General features: G+C 48.3%; 1 protein-coding gene across 14 annotated transcripts in view; it reads right to left on the bottom strand.

Annotated features, from left to right (window-relative positions):
• NAV1 (neuron navigator 1) overlaps window positions 1-14,883 on the bottom strand; it is a 272,793-nt gene that overhangs the window by 193,226 nt on the left and 64,684 nt on the right. For 12 of the 14 annotated variants that reach the window (XM_078356800.1, XM_078356803.1, XM_078356798.1 and 9 more), the window contains one exon: window positions 1,930-2,683. In XM_078356800.1, coding sequence (XP_078212926.1) covers window positions 1,930-2,651 — 722 coding nt within the window. In that variant the 5' untranslated portion in view covers window positions 2,652-2,683. Of the gene's footprint in view, window positions 1-1,929; window positions 2,684-7,730; window positions 7,827-14,883 lie in introns of all 14 variants that reach the window. The other 2 variants (XM_078356799.1, XM_078356802.1) reach the window with 1 other exon arrangement.

Raw genomic sequence — 14,883 nt, 5'->3', positions numbered from 1 at the left:
GTTTGCTGAATGAAGGAAACATGGTTCTGTTTAAGTTGTATTAAAGTATGTGGAGGAAGAATTCTGACCTCTTTGGAAAATGTCAGGTTCTGAATATACCAGGGGACTTGTAAGGTAGATAATGTAAAATCTTAAACAATTTCATGCCTAGACACTTTTTCCCAAAGAATGAATTCAGAATGAAGGGAATCAGGTAGGAGAAGAGAGTCAAAGAGTCACCAGGGAAACATTTTACTAATTGGAAAAAGGCCATTCAAAGGCAGAGCTGTCCTGCATTTCTGCTTCTTGAGTCTCTCATCAGCTTCAGAATCTAACTGAAGAAAGTCACAAGGGACAGAAATGAATTGCCCCTTAGGAAAAGAAGCATCAGTGTGCTTTGCTGGCAGTACATTCAGGCAAAAGATATGCTTTGAGAGCCAGGGGCCACCCCGGTAATAGCTCCCTTTGGCTGTGGAGTCAGCTAGAATTCTTGCAATAACAGGGAGTTCACTGCCTTCTGGTCCATTTGTAATCCTCTCTAGTTTTTGGAAAGTTCTTCCTCTTGAGCCTCAAATCTGTCTTGAACTAACTTCTAACCACCATGGTGCTGAGTCAGGTCTTTGGAGCTGCACCAAGTAAATCTAATTCATCTTACAACATGACAGCCCTTCAAATATTTGAAAACAGTTCTCAGACCCTCTCTAAGCCTTCCCTTTCCAAAGCAAACTTCTTCAGTTCCTTTCATCATCCTATAACACCTTTTTTGGATCCCCCAGTAACACATCAGTCTTGTTCTACATGTGTTTTTGTGTGTCAATGTTTTTTTAAAATGTGGTGTTCATACCTGCATGTAACACTCCATATGAAGCCTGAACACATGTAGAATGTAGTGGGACTATTCACTTCCTTGTCCTGCACTCCAAATACCTATTCCTGTAGTATAAGATTGCATTCAATTTTTCAGAGATCAAGATACACAAGTTGCCTTCTATTGAAGATTAAAGCTCCTAGCGGTTCCCACTCCCACCTCCAGCCGCTCTGATGCCTCTGGGGCCCCTGGTGTGTAGAGGATGCTGTACAAGCTTTTCTACACCCAAAATATAAGTGAGAGTTTCTCCTTCCTTAGCATAGGGGAAAAATATAGAAAGTTAGTTTAGTCGGGAAGATGCTTAATTTGCATTTGGGCATTTCTAAACTATAAAATAATTAGTAATTAAAATGTGGTGTACATAATGAGGTTAAAGAAAGAGCATGGTTGACTACATGTTTTTCTATGTAATCAATTTGCTGTGTCTGAGACAAGCTGGAGATAGCTTGTTGACCATCTTGTTGTGAATACTGGCCTGGCCACCTCCGCCAACCATGATGGCAACACCTATCTGTGTGTTTAAGAAGCGTTACTAAGTCCTGCTATGCCAGGCACATAAGCAGATAGGCACAAGGCACTATAGTAAGTGCCCACCTACCTATCTCCAAGGCACATACCTACCGTGAACTGAAGGAGCAGTGCCCAAGCTGACAGAGTTGGTCTAACTCACAGTGCTGGCAAATGTCCCACGTTTACTTGGGCGAGACTGATTGATTCTACCTATGTATCTAGCTACTCACACTTCTATGGCACCCCAATCTGTAAATTGTTTCGTTATGTTCCAGAGAGCAAAAATGGACATTTTAAGGTACCCTCCTCCTCAGCCTCTTTCTGTTGTGGATTCCTCAGAGCCAAGAAAGACCAGAGCTTGGATTAGGGACCCTTTTATGGTAACAATCCCATCTCAGCTCTCCAAGCACCCGTCTCTGTAGGCTTCCACCTACCTCACTTCTTGTTCTATCCCCTGGGGCCCTCTGGTCTTTACCAGCCACTGATCATCAGGGCCCCTGTCCTCTTCAGGCTTGCACTTTGGTCCCAGCATGGCTCCTCCTCCTTCCCTCCCTGCATACTCCCCAGCTCACCTGTACTGGAAGGGAGCCACCGTGGCTGTGACTGGCTGACTCTGCTGATGGACCGAGGAGAAGCTAATGGCCCCTGGAGCAGGAGAGGGGCATTTGCCCTGCGCTGGGCTGCAGACTGGAGAGGAAGTCCATGAAGCTGCCCCCTCATCAGGCTCCAAAGACCCGAGGGTCCCAGAACTTTTGTAGTTTAAATCTCTTTGGTCTTTTCCTGGGCAGCTTGGAGGCTTCCGACCTTCCAATGTTCCTGGTATTTGTGTTTCTCCGTGAAAGTTCATCCGAGAAGGGCTCCTGCCCCGGGTCTGGTGGACAGGAAGCCCTTCCTGGGCTTTCTTCTTCCTTCCCTGGGTGCCTTGTCTCTCACCAAGTCTTCTGGATCCAGTCCGGCTGGAGAGGGCTGCTTTCTGCATTGTCCTGGGACTACTCCATGGGGAACTGGAGGGACCTTCCCCATCCTCAGCTGACTCTCTCACTGCCCCAACAGCCTTGGGAGAGCCTCTCCCCCGGGATGCCCTAGGAGAGGAGTTTCTAGAATGACCTGCAGCCTTTCCCAGTCTTGGGGAGGCTGCTCTCTGTGGGCTCAGGGCCAGGCCAGCCTGGCGGGGCCGCAGCTGGGGAGAAGCACCCGGTGTAGGAATCCTGGTCTGGGAAGAAGCACGAGGCACAGGGATGGAGGAGGCATAGTGAAGGCGGCTGGTGGGATTCACATTGGCCATCCCATTCATTGTCCAAAAGGCTGGAAGGGTGGGCTACTGTCCTGCAGGGAGAGGGGACAAAAAAAGACTGTTAGGCATAACTCCCCAAGCTTCCATCCCTAAGTGTAGAAAGAGGATGTTGGGGTCTGTGAGGAGGCTTGAGCACCCAGGCTGGGCACTGGCACTCCTGGTTCACATCGTGACTGGGTCACTGGCTACCCGTTGCACTCTGGGCAAATCCCTTTCCCTCTCTGCTCTGAAAAGCTATTATGAGGTTCATCTGCAAGCACATATGGGAAAGTGCTTTGTGAACTGCCATGTGCTATACAAATGGGCTTCATTTAACTTTCTTTGACTCTGTTCCTGTTCACTGATCCGGGACAGACTCTCTTCTCACAGCCCCTCCCTCTCAGGTCTCTCCTGGTACCCCGAGTCTAGAATGTCCTCCACACTAAACAAGCTCCTCATGCTCTCAGCCTCTCCCCTGCATGTTCCTTCCACTCATCACTACAGCTGGCCTCTGGCTCTAAAGCTGACCCCTGGCTCTCCTTACAGCACCCTCTCCAGTGGAGTCCAACCTTCCTCCACATGCTGTTGGGGCCCAAGGGTGGGAGAGCTAATCACAATCCCCCCAAATCATAAACTTGTAAACTGGCAAATGCTACCCCTTGAGGCTGCTGCCATTCCCAGGTCCCTCCCTACTAACCCCACCCTCATAGTCACTGCGCATTTGGCACTTGGCTCACAGCCTTCCTCCCTAGCCCATTCCCCACCCACCTCCCACCCTGGCAAAACTGACCTCTGCTACCTCTGCCACCCTCGTCTAAAAGAGACTGAGTGTCCCACCTTTGGTTCAGGGCAGCTCCGTATGTAGCCCCTGTCAACAGCGCTTGATCCCTTCTCTTCCAGACCTTGACTCATTCATTATCCCCTTTCTCTCCCGTATCTTCAACCCTTCCCCCCCCTTCACCAGCTTCCCCTCCTCACCATGTTAATTAATGAATTAATCACTTCCATTTCAAAGAGAATTTAAAGCAGTTTACAAAGATACATACAATTAATTCCAGATAGATTAAAGACTCAAAGGTTAAAAAGTGAAGCCATAAAAGAATTTCTAGAACATATGCATGTACATTTCCATAATTTTGTTGTGGGAGAGGCCTTTCTAAGTACCACATCAAAGGCAGAAATCATAAAGTAAAACACTGATAGACCTGAGTACATAAAAATTAAAATCTCTGTATGGGCAAAAAACCTTTTCAAAAGGTTTAAGACGTCAATAAACTATAAAAAGGCCAGGTACAGTGGCTCATATCTGCAATCCCAGCACTTTGGGAGGCCGAGGCAGGCTGATCACTTGAGGTCAGGAGATCGAGACCATCCTGACCAACATGGTGAAACCCCATCTCTCCTAAAAATATAAAAATTAGGTGGGCGTGGTGGCAGGCGCATGCAGTCCCAGCTACTCAGGAGGCTGAGTCAGGGGAATCACTTGAACCTGGGAGGCGGAGTTTGCAGTGAGCTGAGATCGTGCCACTGCACTACAGCCTGGTAACGGAGTGAGACTCCGTCTCAAATAATTAAATAAATAAACTATAAAAATACTTGCAACAAGTATGAAAAACAAGGAATTAATACCTTTACGTATAGTGAGCTTTACCAAATCAATATTTAAAAGCAAACACCCCAGAGAATAAAGGGCAGGCAGGGCACAGTGGCTCACACTAGCACTTCGGGAGGCCAAGAGGGGAGGATCACTTGAGTCCAGGAGTTTGACACCAGTCTGGGCAACATGGTGAAACCTCATCTCTACAAAAAATAAAAAATAAATAAAATTAGCTGGGTGTGGTAGTGTGTGCCTGTAGTCCCAGCTACTCGGGAGGCCGAGGCCTGAGGACTGCTTGAGCCTGGAAGGCGGAGGTTGCAGTGAGCCAAGATCATGTCACTGCACTCCAACCCAGGAGACAGAGTGGGACCCTGTGAACAAGAAAACTGCAAAAGAGTAAATACAGTAGGCCAAAACAAAACAAAAACCAAAGTAGCCATTAGAAATTGAAGAGATGCAAATTAAATAAGTTATCATTTGTTGCTATCAAATTTACTATATCATAGAAAATTAAAATATCCAGTGTTGGTAAGAGTATATGGCCATGAGGCTGGGTGTGGTGGCTCACCTCTGTAATCCCAGCACTTCGGGAGGCTGAAGTGGGTGGATCACCTGAGGTCAGGATTTCAAGACCAGCCTGGCCAATATGATGAAACCCCATCTCTACTAAAAATACAAAAAAAGAAAAAAAAATAGCTGGACATGGTGGCACATGCCTGTAGAACCAGCTACTTGGGAGGCTGAGGTAGGAGAATCGCTTGGGAGGTGGAGGTTGCAGTGTGCTGAGATCACACCACTGCACCCCAACCTGAATGACAGAGCAAGACTCTGTCTCAAAAAAAAAAAGGTATATGGCCTTCATACACTGCTGTGGGAACAATGCCAAATCTAAAAATGTGTGCTAGGAAAATGATTACAGATGGGAACAAAGATTTATGTACAATGAAAATAGTTCGACTCTCAAAGGGTGTATTGGCATTGGATTAAGAAAAAGAAAAGACAAAGGACATTTTGGACAGAGAAGAAACCATCAGAATTTCTCCATTTCATATTATGGAGAAAGCTGTAAGCGACTGCATGGAATTGTTTATAGCTGTTGCTGACCTTTCCCAGATCTTTGACTCTGTGGTCTGGGACCAATTATAGCCTAAGCTATAAGAAGTCAGTGTAGACCCTTGAGCATTGATGGATTTCTAAAGCTCCAGTTTGAAGTGACCATGAGAGTCAGGGCTTATTGGACTGCTCTGCAATAAATGAAATAAGCTCCACAAGAAATGATTCTACAAGGGAATTGCTATGACCCCCTCATCCTTTTGTCTAATTTGTACTTTAATGACTTGATACCATTATTTGATGAGCTAAAGCAACCCTCATCCAGCAGAAGGACGGCAAAGCCATGTGTGCCCAGGGAACTACAACCAGCTCGCTTCTGCTTCTCCAGTGGCTGCCCATGGCCTAGGCCTGGAGGGCCACACCCAGGGCTTGCCTGCCTCCTGTCTTTTCCTCATCTAGCTCATGTCATTCCCTGCTCACCCACCAGGCCACATACTGAGGGACCCTCTGAGTCACCCTCTACTTGCCCACAGTCTTCCACTAAGGGCACCCTGTCCAGCACCCAGCCCCAGCATGCCAAGGACAACCCCCCAGGAAGGACAGAGAAGGACTCTCATAATGGGAACTTGGAGAGTGTAAGCAGGTACTACTTGCAGCGGTAAGAATCTGGGTAAATTATTCATGTCCAGTCTGCAAAATGAAGATAGGACAAAATCTAGGAACTGCAGGCAGGTGGAGAAGCAAGTACTCGTTAAGACCAGAAGACAGCGCCATGCTTTATCCTGGCTTCAGGCCAGTCATCGGAATTCTTTCTCAGCAGAGATGCGAGTCGACTAACTTTGCCATCCTCCTCCTATTTAGCCACCCCTTTACTGGTCAGTCATGCGAATCTGTGGCGATGCCATACAGGACAAGAAGTAAAGTGTGGGCCTGCTCAAAGGCTCATAAGGGCCCTGAGCTGCTGACCTTGGCCTATAGCACAGAGCAAGGCTGTACACTGACTATACAGCTAACCAGCGGGCTACCCATGAGAAGGGCCTTTGACCACTGACCCATTGCAGCCACATCCCTGAGATTTCAGCATTCCCAGGTTCAATTCCCTGCACTGACCATGTACCACACGGCGCATGTGCTTCTGCCCTGCACTCCGATCCCCACCAAATCCCAGTGTGGGGACCAAAGTCAATTCTGCACCCTAGACCACCCCTTCTGGGAGCCGTGTTGGTGAGAGAATCCAGAACTAAATCTTGACTTCATCTCCCCTGGGAGTCCCTCCCCAACTCAGGTTGTGTTGCCCAATGACCGCCCCCCCACCAAGAGCCCAACTCACCTACATTGTCCTCTGTGCATCCCTGGGATCTCAGTCCCTTGGCTCAGACCTCCCCCAGTCCCTACAGCTAGGGCTGGCTGGATTTCCAGCTACGAGAGCCCTAAGGCTGAGCTGCGTCTCCTTCGCTTGCTAATGGAGCAGACGCAGTTGCTGCTTTCCTGGATCATCACTTTTTCAAAAGCTCGATGGGAGGAGGGTTTTAAAACATTCCCATGGTAGGTCACAAGAGTCCCACCCCTCCCTCTCCACTGCAGTTGGGGGCCTGCTCTCTCCTCCATCTGCAACTTGATAGCCCTCACCTAGACTGGCAGGGAATGTACACGGGATATGACAACCATTGCCCCAGGTGGGAGCCTGGGAGGATCAGACCATCTTTGGGGTGGTGGGGGAGGGCTCCCCAAGCAGTGAGTTATTTTAGCCTAGGGAAAGGGGTTACAAAGGAGCTTTTCTGGTTTGCCTTTGGAGTGAGAACCTACAGGTACTCAGTATCTTTAAGGACACCTGGCATATGCTTCTGCCCTAGACAGAGTAACAGTCCCTCTATTGAGACATTGTTTCTAGTTCTTAACAACAACCTTACAAGGTAAGTTTTATTACCCCTTTCACAGGTCAAGAAAATGAGGTCCAGAAGTTAAGTGAGATGCCCAAGGACACACACAGCTAAAAAGTGGCAGAGAGGTGTGATTCAAATGCGATGGGCAGGACTCTGGGGCTCAAGGATAGATCCCCTTGGCTACACCCACCAAGAGCGTATTCAGGCTCTGCCTACATGCCCCAACCTCCATGATCAACTCTGACCTTGCTCTGATTGGAGCTTGGGACCTTCCAGAGACGGAGTTGGGGGTGGGAAGGGGGGATCCATTTTACAGGGTGGAAACCAGAAGAGAAGAAAATCAGTCATAGGCAGCTCTGGGGGCGGCCTCTTTTCCCTCTCTTATTCTCCCAGCACTCTGGAGATCTAGCTAGTTTTCCCAACCACCTTGCATGCTGTTTGCCTTTGTTGGTACAGGGGCATTGCCCACGTGAGATTGCAGATGGCATGGATGGGAGGGGATAAGATAGGCCTCATCCAACATGGCTGTAGGTTTAGTATATGCCTAGTTGCTGGCAAGTTACACACCTGTAATCTCAGCACTTTGGGAGGCCAAGGAGGAAGGAGGATCACTTGAGCTCAGGAATTTGAGACCAGCCAGGGAAACATAGCAAGACCTCGTCTCTACCAAAATAAAAACAGAAAAATTAGCCCAGTATGGTGGCGTGTGTGGCCATTATAGCCAACCTCGTGCATCTCAAGAGACCAAACATGTTCCTGACATTATTTTATTGAGCCTGCTCAGACAGAACATAAAGCAATAGAGAGTGAGGTGGGGTAGAAAAAGTTCCCCTCATTTCAGAGGAAGGGAAACAGAGCCTCCGAGCAAGCATGCTGTCTCCCAAATCATTTGGTCCATTAAGAATGCAGATTGGGTGCTGCAGCTAGCAGGCATGTCTAGGCCCCAGAAGAGATCACCTGTGTGGAGGCCTTCAGCTTTTGAGGCATCCTCATCTATGGGCCTCAGCTCAAATCCCACTCCCCATGTGTATTCTTGCCCAGCCACCCCAATCCTGACAGGGACCTGAAATCCCAGTCTTCCTCCTCAATCCCCACTTCAAGCCAGGTGTGTTGGGGTTAATGTTTGGTCTCTTGAGATGCACGAGGTTGGCTATAACGGCCCTCATCTCCTGGACCTCAGTGTTAGACAAAAATGTGTCTGAGAAGCAGGACAATCTATGTTTCTTTCATTGTATTTGTTCTTGACACAGGGCCCAGGCTGGAGAGCAGTGGAACAGTAATAGCTCACTGCAGTCTCAATCTCCCAGGCTCGAGCGATCCTCCCACCTCAGTCTCTTGAGTAGCTGAAACTATAAGCACACACGCCACCACACTGGCTAATTTTTCTGTTTTTATTTTAGTAGAGACAAGGTCTTGCTATGTTTCGTTGGCTGGTCTCAAACTCCTGAGCTCAAGCGATCCTCCTTCCTCCTTGGCTTCCCAAAGTGCTGGGATTACAGGATGAGCCACCATGCCTGGCTTATGTCTCTTAAACAAGGATCTGTTCAAGCCAAAGAGCTTGGCTGTCAGTGCCAATCAGCCTTTGTGATAACTTTCAATGTGTCTGGGGAGTCTCAAGGGCAGAAGTTTGGGGTAGAGCTGGAGGTGCAAGCAAGGGGAGTGTTTCTTTCTTATACGGGGGGTAGGGGGGGAGAGAGAGAGAGAGAGAGAGAGAGAGAGAGAGAGAGAGAGAAAGAGAAAGAGAGAGAGAGATGGGGAAATCCTATAAGATCCCCTACCTCCAAAGATGCTTTCTTTGCTCTTTCTCTTTCTAAGTGCCTGGATCTGAAATTTCACTTAACCTCAGTGAACAAGAGGGCTTCATTGCTCTTTAGTTCCTTCATCTTGGGCATCCTAGTCCTCAATAAATTACATGAAGGAATTAGTACTCTCTGTTCCAAAAGAACACTGCACTTACAAAAGGATTCATGGCAGGATCTCTTTGTTCAACAACCACACACCTTGGCTGGGCACTTGCCATGTACCAGGTGCTGTGGCAATTGCAATGGCTGAGACCCAGGTTCTGCTCTCTAGGAGCTAGCAATCTGGTGGGAAAGAAACACATGAACACTCGTGACAAGTAACATGTGCAGTGTATGCATCAAGACAGACAAAATAGGCTGGGCGTGGTGTATCAAGCCTGTAATCCCAGCACTTTGGGAGGCTGAGGCGGGCGGATCACCTGAGGTCAGGAATTCGAAACCAGCCTGACCAACATGGAGAAACCTTGTCTCTACTAAAAATACAAAATTAGCCAGGCATGGTGGCACACACCTGTAATCCCAGCTACTCAGGAGGCTGAGGCAGGAGAGTCGCTTGAATCCGGGAGGTGGAGGTTGCAGTGAGCTGAGACTGCGCCATTGCACTCCAGCCTAGGCAACAAGAGTGAAACTCTGTCTCAAAAAAAAAAAAAGAGAGAGAGAGAACAGAGTGCCATGGAGATTTAGATGTCATGTCTGTCAGGGAAGCTGGATCTAGGGCGGCTTTTAGGAAGAGCAGTGGGGTTGGTAGTTGGTGGTTTGAGGTCTGGGAAGTAGTGGATTTAATGGTGGAACTCCTCATGCCCCTGGGTCTATCCATCAGTGCCCCAGTACAGACTCCTGCTCTTTAAAGAGCTCTGTGGTATAGTAGTTAGAAAATAAACTCTGGAGCCAGAATGCCTGGGTCCAAAGCTTGGCTCTGTCATTTGCTGGTGGTGTGACCTAAGGCAAATTGCAGAACCTCTGGGTTCCCTCCTTCATAAAATTAGATTGAGCTGGGTACAGTGGCTCATGTCTGTAATCCCAGCACTTTGGGAGACCCAAGTGGGTAGATCACGAGGTCAGGAGTTTAAGACCAGCCTGACCAACATGGTGAAACCCCATCTTTACTAAAAACACAAAAATGAGCTGGGTGTGGTGGTACACACCTGTAATCCCAGCTACTCAGGAGGCTGAGGCAGGAGAATCGCTTGATCCCATGAGGCAGAGGTTGCAGTGAGCCGAGATTGTGCCACTGTAATCCAGCCTGGGCGACAGAGCAAGACTCTGTCTCAAAATAAAAAAAAAAAAAAAAACGAGATTCAGATAGGATCTACTCATAGAGTTGCTGTGAAGAGTAAGTTAGCTAATAAAGAGAAAGTGCTTAGAACAGTGTCTGGCACATAGTAAGGACTCGACAAGTATTTCTGTTATTACGATCACAGGGACAAAAAACAAAAATCTTCTTTTTCAAGTGTCCCTCTGTCCCACGTACCCAGGGATAGAGGCTGAGCTGCCTTGTTCTCCTGAGCTTCCAACAAAGCAGAAGAGGCTGAGAACACTTGCCAGGTCTGGATAGGAAACCTGGAGCATCAACACGAACAACACTGTACATGCTTCATACCTAAGTGCCCATCACAGTGGAAAGGGCAGGATACTAGACAGCTTAAAAAACGTGTAATGGAAAGAGTAAAGGCTTTTGAATCTGAAGATCTAGGTTGAAATCCTAGCTCTGCTACTTCTTGCTATGTGGCTTTAGACAAATTAAGTTTTCTGAGCCCAGAATCCTCATCTGCAATAAGTAGTCACGGGGTTTTATAAAGATCAAATGAAAGAGTAAAGACAAGGCATCTAGCACGGTGACTGACACACAGGAAGTGCTCATGCTTGTAATCCCAGCACTTTGGGAGGCCAAGGCAGGTGGATCTCAAGGTTAGGAGTTCAAGACCAGTCTGGCTAAGATGGCGAAACTCCGGTCTCAACTAAAACTGCAAAAATTAGCCAGGTGCGGTAGCAGGCTCTAATGCCTGTACTCCCAGCTACTTGGAAAGCTGAGGCAGAAGAATCGCTTGAACCCAGGTGGCGGAAGTTGCAGTGAGCAGAGATCGCACCACTGCACTCCAGCCTAGGCGTCTGAGTGAGATTCTGTCAAAAGAAAGAAAGAAAAGAGAGAGAGAAATTATGTTAAGAACAGTTGTCCCTCCTCCCGAAGGAAAGTTGCTAAATTCAAACACAGAATGGGACAGTCTTCTGGATGGCAGGTGAGTTGAGAGGCTGGTGGCTTCCCAGGCAGAGCGAGACAGCCCCTGCCCCTAAAAACTATGTATCAGCAACACCCAATACACTTTTCTCACTCCTCCCTTTCCAGTCTACGTCCCAACTGTCTGCTCTCTAATCCTCACCCTGGTACTTTATTTACTTTATTTTTAAATCAAACGCTTTTTAGCTGCATTTGCTGACTGCCTGTCAGGCACTGTTCTAAGTGCTTTGCCTATATTAACTTGAAATTGTTCTATAAGTTTGTGCTATTATTATCATCCCCTCTTCAGAGCAAGGACACTGAAGCACAGAGAGGCTAAGAAACTTTTTCAAGATCACACAGCTAGTAAATGGCATAGTCAAGATTAGATCCAGTCTAGCTCCAGAGATTGTGCTTCTCACGCTACAGCCTAAATCCAGGCTTCAGCCCTGACTCCTTTCCACCCCAATCTTCCAGCCTTTCAGCTTCATTCCAGCGCCAGGCCCCGCCCCATCAGGACAAATGCAGGCGACCTGGCCATGAAGACTCTGCAAACCCCTGAGCAAGGAAGTATTTTGGGCCTATAAATATTTCACTCTGGATCAGAGGGCGGTGAGAGCCTAAGCACCAGCTCTCTCAGATCTGCGGGGGCCAGGGGCGGGGCGGGGCGAGGGGAAGGGAAGGTGAGCACCAATATTTGGCGGCGGTCCCTTCCTCCCGGGTCTGGAGAGCTCGCCAGTCACAAGTTCCCGGCCCCGCTCTCCACCGCCCTTTCTGCCCTTGAGGCTACCGCAGCAGTTTACAGGGTTGGGGGAGGGAGGGGGGCGGGGCGCACTGGGCGGTGGCCGTGGTGCTGATAGGACAGCTCCTCCTGCAGTGGCCCTGTTAAAGGGGCCGCGACTGCGTTTGGGAATGCACTGAACATGCCCATTTCGAAAAGGTCCGACCATTTTAACCAGAGTATCTAGGGGCTGGATATGCAAAAAAGAAAAAAAGAGGACGAGGAAAATATTCATAGGAAGGGACTGGAGTAGCTCTGAACTCAAGTACTGAGGTACAGACACTGCACAGCATGGAGTGTTGGCTAAAAACAGAGACCCGGAGCCAGAACCACCCCTCTCCCTCCAGCCCCATCTTCCCACCCCCACCCAGCCCCCTCAGCCCCCTGTACAAATCTGGGTACTGCCACTTCCTGCTTTGCGGTCCTGAGCAAATTACTTAACCTCCTTAGCCCGTTTCCTCCTCTGTGAAATGGGAATGATAACAATATCTACCTCAAAGCGTTGTTATAAAGACTAATTGAATTATCATTATTATTATTATTATTATTATTATTAAGTCTTGCTCTGTCGCCCAGGCTGGAGTGCAGTGACACAATCTCAGCTCACAACAACTTTCGCCTCCCGGGTGCAAGCGATTCTCCTGCCTCAGCCTCTCATGCAGCTGGGATTGCAGGTGTGTCCCACAATGCCCAGCTAATTTTTGTGTTTTTAATAGAGACAGGGTTTTGCCTTGTTGCCCAGGCTGATCTTGAACTTCTGACCTCAGGTGATCCACCCACCTCAGCCTTCCAAAGTCCTGAGATTACAGGTGTGAGCCACCGCACCTAGCCATCGGTACCTTTTGTCAGCCATTCCAGTCAGAATAGCACAAACATTGTCGCCAGAATGTTTCACCTTTAACCTAAATTTTTGTTTTCTTGTTTGAGTACAAATAGGACAAACAGTTCATATGGGGTTGGTGGCAGAGGTGGGAGGAGAGGGTAACTAAATTACACAGCAGACCAAGTTTCCAAAATAAATATATTTAAGACTGTAGCATGGGCTAGTTAAGAAAGATGGGGAGGTCCCTTTGCATGGAGGTCCTTCTGAAGTTGAGGCACTCCTGACCATATGAAGATGACTTAGGTACAAGCTGTTTAGAGGCAGGAAGTAGATGGAATGACTGCATGAATCCAGGAGCCACAGACAGAATCCCTGGACCACACACAGGCCTCTTGGCAAGCTTTCTTACAATATTTGACACATATACTCCCTCTGCCCTGGAAATCCCGGTTAGTTCCTCCCAGGACCAAATCTCAGCTTAGGCTTCATCCCAGGCAAGAGAGAAGTGTTTCCTGTGGTGCCACTCCAAAGATATGACTTGTACTGCTGCAGCCCTCAGACCATCACCACACACACAGCAACACTCACACACAGTGTACACGCACCCACTCCCACCCACCCACACAAGCACACTCACTCACTGAGACACAAGATACACACTGCCCTGCTCCAAATCCTGTGTTCTATCCAAAATTCCTAAGTTGAAACCTAATCTCCAATGCAATAGTATTAAGAGGTGGGTCTTCGGGAGGAGATGAGATCATGAGGGCGCTACCTTTGTGAATGGGTTAAGTCCTTTGATAAAAGAAACTTGGAGGAACCTGTCTGCCCCTTTCTTCCACTGTGTAAGGACACACAGAAGCCACCATTTATGGGGAACGGGCTTTCACTAGACACCAAATCTGCTGGCACCTTGATCTTGGACTTCCATCCTCCAGAATTGTGAGCAATACATTTCTGATGTTTAATTTTAATTCTTATGTTTTTAGATGGAGTCACAGCTCTGTCACCCAGGCTGGAGTGCAGTGGCAGTATCACGGCTCACTACATCCTCAGCCTCCTGGGCTCAAGCGATCCCCCTAACTTCAGGCTGCTGAGGAGCTGGGACTACAGGCACGTGCCACCATGCCTGGTAATTTTGTTTTTTAACTGTATTGACTAGGCTGGTCTCCATCTCCTGGGCTCAAGTAATTCTCCTGCCTCAGCCTCCCAAAGTACTGGGAATATAGGCATGAGCCACCCACTCCTGGCCTTCTGTTGTTTATAAATTGCCCTGTCTAAAGTATTTTGTTATAGCAACCTGAATGGACTAAGACACACAAATTTACACACACACACACACATTCTGACACACAGAGATAGACATATGCACACACAATCTACAAATACATATACACACTGATACACACAGATACATACATTCACACAGAGACACACAGATACATGCTCACACATTGACACAAACACACACTCACTTGCACCACACACAATTATACATGCAATTCACACTCACGCTCATTCTTAAACACACAAATATACACATCTCCAGCTTCCTCTCCCACCTGTCCTCCCTGTCCCTTGCTGTCCCTCCCCTTTGGCCCATTTCCCACCCAGCCCAGGGTGAGGACGCGCTCTGCATTCCCCCACCCTCACTCATCTCAGAGGCTCCAGGCCTCCGGCGGTGTGCTCACAGGCTTCCCCAGAAAAATTGATCCCCAACATCCCTGCTGTGGGCACACAACTTTGAATATTTGTGGGTTACAGACCTTGTCCAGCTCACATGTGGAGCTAGGGGTAAGGGTGTAAAGGCAAATCAGAATATCCCTATGCCTGAGAGGAAGTAACTTGTCCCAAGTCAAACACTGAGTTACAGGAGAGCCTGGGGTGACTCCCCCACTCCAGAGCTCTTCCCCACACCACAGGGTCTCCTCTCTGCATGAGGACCAGTGTTTCCAGTCTGGGCATTTCGAGGAGGTCCCAGGGCTGGGGACAGGACTGCAACAGTCATTTACTAAGTGTTTATCCTTCTTGTCCAGCCTCTAATCTCTGCCAACTCTCAGGACAGAAATGAAGGAAGAGCTGAAATGTGGGTCTGGGGA

Source organism: Callithrix jacchus, chromosome 19, assembly GCF_049354715.1.
Source record: "Callithrix jacchus isolate 240 chromosome 19, calJac240_pri, whole genome shotgun sequence".
Taxonomy (NCBI): Eukaryota; Metazoa; Chordata; class Mammalia; order Primates; family Cebidae; genus Callithrix; species Callithrix jacchus.
Note: the sequence above shows the minus strand (reverse complement) of the source record. Positions and strands in the feature narration are given on the sequence as shown.